The sequence below is a fragment of the Oncorhynchus gorbuscha genome, linkage group LG15 (assembly GCF_021184085.1).
Source record: "Oncorhynchus gorbuscha isolate QuinsamMale2020 ecotype Even-year linkage group LG15, OgorEven_v1.0, whole genome shotgun sequence".
In the NCBI taxonomy this organism is placed as follows: domain Eukaryota; kingdom Metazoa; phylum Chordata; class Actinopteri; order Salmoniformes; family Salmonidae; genus Oncorhynchus; species Oncorhynchus gorbuscha.
Window position 1 is genome coordinate 9753484 of NC_060187.1, and position 4420 is coordinate 9757903.

Here is a 4420-nt window from a genome sequence, read left to right on the forward strand (position 1 = left end):
ATGATGTGGACACTTGCTTGTCGAACAGCTTATTCCAAAATCATGGGCATTAACATGGCGTTGGTCCCCCCTTTGCTGCTATAACAGCTTCCACTCTTCTGGGAAGGCTTTCCACTAGATGATGGAACATTGCTGCGGGGACTTTTATATTCTAGCAGACGCTCTTAGTGCATACGTTTTCGTACTGGTCTCCCATTGGAATCAAACCCACAACCCAGGTGTTGCAAGTGCCATGCTCTACCAACTGAGCCACACAAGACTGAAGGCTTCCATTCAGCCCAAGAACATTAGTGAGGTTGGACACTGATGTTGGGCGATTAGGCCTGTTAACATTTTCCTTCACTGGAACTTAAAGGGCCTAGCCCGAACCATGAAAAACAGCCCCAGACCATTATTCCTCCTCCGCCAAACTTTACAGTTGGCACTATGAATTGGGGCAGATGACATTCTCCTGGCATCCGCAAAACCCAGATTCGTCCTTCACCCAGATGGTGAAGCGTGATTCATCACTCCAGAGAATGTTTCCACTGCTCCAGTTTGGAACTCAGTATTGAGTGTTGCACCCGAAGACAGGCGATTTTTATACACTACGCACTTCAGCACTCGGCGGTCACATTCTGTGAGCTTGTGTGGCCTACCACATCGTGGCTGAGCCGTTGTTGCTCCTAGACGTTTCCACTTCCCAACAGCAATTACAGTTGACCAGGGCAGCTCTAGCAGGGGCAGAAATTTGACAAACTGACTTGAGCTCTTCAGTAAGGCCATTCTACTGCCATTGTTAGGCTACGGAGATTGCATGGCTGTGTGCTCAATTTAATACACCTGTCAGAAACATGACGCCTTCTAGGAAACGTCTAAAAAACATTCATATGCAACCAGAATCCAACCTGATTAAGACAGCTTATTTCTGACGTCCTTATAACTCAAATCCAACCAAAATATGACCCGTTTAGAACCTCCCGGTATTTCTCATGTCATGCATCTCACAGCAGCAATGTTACCCGTTTAAGACATACTTAATATTTCACATCTATACTCAGAGGCTAAAATAAATGTTGAGGATGCATGCCAGCAAAGCCACAACACAACACTAAACAATACATTCATTGCACTATAATGGTGACAAACTGTGCCCACAATCTGTTAGGGCCTACATAAAGCTGTCCCAACAGCAGTCCCAACACCTTACCACTGCTACACCTGGCTATCAGCGGAGCCTTGTCTGGCAGCGAAACAGTTAATTTAGCCTCATTTACGACCTTTAAAAAAACATAGCTGATATGGCTGACTTGCTTCAATAAATGTGGTTTCTACTGACAATTGAGATGTATAAACTATGTCCTTTGTGGGCAAATGATTTAATCAAACTTTGTCATCAAAGTCTGTCATTCTCTGCATTTATAGTGCTTTCAAGACAACTGGGAACTCGGAAAAAAACAAAGTTGAATCATGATGACGTCAGTGATCTTCAGGTCATAGCTCTAGAAAGAGGCCCAAGTTCCCGACTTACAATTCCGAGATGTATGACCGTTCAAAACATATTTTCCCAGTCTGAGCTTGTTTTTCCCCGAGATTCCCAGTTGTCTTGAACTCATTGAAGATAGATTTGCCAGTTCCGAGTTCACAGTTGTTTTTAACGTGGCAGAAATCATGCTGAATTGACAGCATGGCCAATGTTGAATGTTTATAATTTTAAGCTTGGAAAAGAGACCCTTAAACCCAGAATTGGGACCATGAACCCACTCGGGCTAGTGATTGCTTTGCAATGTTTGCAGTTAGCCACTGATTCTTTCCAAACCAGTCATTGTTGAATTAGCGATTTCCAACTTGTTGTGTAATGTTTATGTCCAAAGGCCGATGAGCACCGATACATTTGATCTATAATTTATCTAAGGATTTGCCAGCAGATTGTTGACTTAATTCATGATGATGACTGCTAGCCAATATTTTGAAAGTATGATGTTGACATGATCAGTCCAATCAAAGGTACTGTACATATAACATGATTTGACATCATTGTATCTGTAGCCAATGACCCTGAACCTTCTTGGACGGGCACTTTTAATGTAACTCTATGGCAGCATCCAAGGGGCTTGAATTTTCCAGCTCTACCCTTAGATTTTGCAGTGACTTTAGTGTCCTCACGAGTGACAGAACACTGAGCCAATCACAGTGCAACTAGAGAATATTGCCAACCCCTTACGCTGGCTGCCCCACCACCACAGAAAGCACTGAGCTAGGCTGAAACACCTGTATCATCTGCTGGCTGCCCCACCACCACAGAAAGCACTGAGCTAGGCTGAAACACCTGCATTTTGGAGCTGCCTTACTCAAGAAATCAAAAAAGAGACCATGTTTGTCTGCGGCTTTATTAATTAAATGATTTTTTAAAAATTGTTTGCGAACTGAAATGTGACACATATTAATGGCAAAATAACATGCAAAACAGCCCCCCCCCAACACAAATTTTTATGTTATGTTTTTAAGCTAAAAATGTGGGACTCTGCTCCACCTGCCCTGAATGTCGGATCGCCACTGGCAAAAAGTATGTCATATCAAGTTACATTTCACCTGGGAAATCCCTCTTTCCCTAAATATAGTGAGTTGTGTATATCAACAAAGTTGCAGCTGATGCCTGAAATACAGTAGAACATCTAGGAAACCATCAAACTAAAATGTGGCCTAATATCATTGTCAATACAGGATTCCTGCTTTGTCTGTTATATCTTCAGCGGCTGCAGATGTAGAGTTGAGCCGCCCTGGTCTCCGACGCCTCTTTCTCAGGTTCCTGAGGCGTTCCTCAAGTAAACCAGTAGAAGTGGCATCATCTAAGGGTGTACCAAGCATCCTTGAACATAAAAGTCTGTGTTATTATTCTTTTTTAAAGACCCCTTTGTGTTCAATATGGCTAGGATTTGGTCAAACCAATCCAAAGGTATTACACCTTCAAGGGCACCATTTTGGTAGAAATAGCAGAGCTCATGCATGAAGGATAATACAGTGAGTTTCAAAATGGAAACCTAACTTACAGTTTTTACCCCTCTGAATCCTCGAGGCAAGGGAACTGTTCCACTAATGAACATGACAGTTGTCTTTGTCTCAGATGTTGTGCTGAAAGAAAAGAGGGTTAAACAGAAAAGACAACTTAAATCAAAGATGCAAATATTTACAAAACAATCACAGTCACAATTCCCGTCATTAATAGAATAATATTTTGGAGATAAATACACAACGCAGAGACCGAGGACGAGAGGTCAGTACAGTACTAATGATCAAGGGAAATAGTGTTTTTTCTGTAATGGGGATTCATGCGTGGACATGGCAGGAATGTGTCTATATACTGAGTCTGAAATAGAATACTTGTTGTTTGGCCATTGGCCCAGTTTTATTGCAAGTTATTCTAATTGGTCAACCACAGGGCTGGGTTATAAACTACATCCTGTTCCTTTGTTCACTGGAGAGAATCACTGGAGAGAATCACTGGAGAGAATCACAGGAGAGAATCACAGGAGAGAATCACAGGAGAGAATCACTGGAGAGAATCACAGGAGAGAATCACAGGAGAGAATCACAGGAGAGAATCACACGAGAGAATCACACGAGAGAATCACACGAGAGAATCACACGAGAGAATCACAGGAGAGAATCACTGGAGAGAATCACAGGAGAGAATCACAGGAGAGAATCACTTGAGAGAATCACTGGAGAGAATCACAGGAGAGAATCACAGGAGATAATCACAGGAGATAATCACACGAGAGAATCACAGGAGAGAATCACTGGAGAGAATCACAGGAGAGAATCACAGGAGAGAATCACTGGAGAGAATCACTGGAGAGAATCACAGGAGAGAATCACGGAAGAGAATCACTGGAGAGAATCACTGGAGAGAATCACACGAGAGAATCACAGGAGAGAATCACAGGAGAGAATCACAGGAGGGAATCACAGGAGAGAATCACAGGAGAAAATCACTGGAGAGAATCACGGGAGAGAATCACGGGAGAGAATCACAGGATAGCATCACAGGAGAGAATCACAGGAGAGAATCACAGGAGAGAATCACTGGAGAGAATCACAGGAGAGAATCACTGGAGAGAATCACTGGAGAGAATCACAGGAGAGAATCACAGGAGAGAATCACGGGAGAGAATCACAGGATAGCATCACAGGATAGCATCACAGGAGAGAATCACAGGAGAGAATCACAGGAGAGAATCACTGGAGAGAATCACTGGAGAGAATCACAGGAGAGAATCACTGGAGAGAATCACAGGAGAGAATCACAGGAGAGAATCACAGGAGAGAATCACAGGAGAGAATCACAGGATAGCATCACAGGAGAGCACCACTGAGGACAGGGGAGAATGGCCATCTACTTCCAAACATGATTTGTCCTATTTGAATAAACCTATTTTCC

At 43.1% G+C, this 4420-nt stretch overlaps 1 protein-coding gene across 4 annotated transcripts in view; it reads right to left on the reverse strand.

Annotated features, from left to right (window-relative positions):
* Positions 1-2355: 2355 nt before the first annotated feature.
* LOC123997487 (receptor-type tyrosine-protein phosphatase C-like) overlaps positions 2356-4420 on the reverse strand; it is a 67022-nt gene continuing 64957 nt past the window's right edge. For all 4 annotated transcript variants that reach the window (XM_046301776.1, XM_046301778.1, XM_046301777.1 and 1 more), the window contains 2 exons: positions 3030-3111; positions 2356-2848 (listed from right to left, as the gene is read on the reverse strand). In XM_046301776.1, coding sequence (XP_046157732.1) covers positions 2825-2848; positions 3030-3111 — 106 coding nt within the window. In that variant the 3' untranslated portion in view covers positions 2356-2824. The remainder of the gene's footprint in view (positions 2849-3029; positions 3112-4420) is intronic.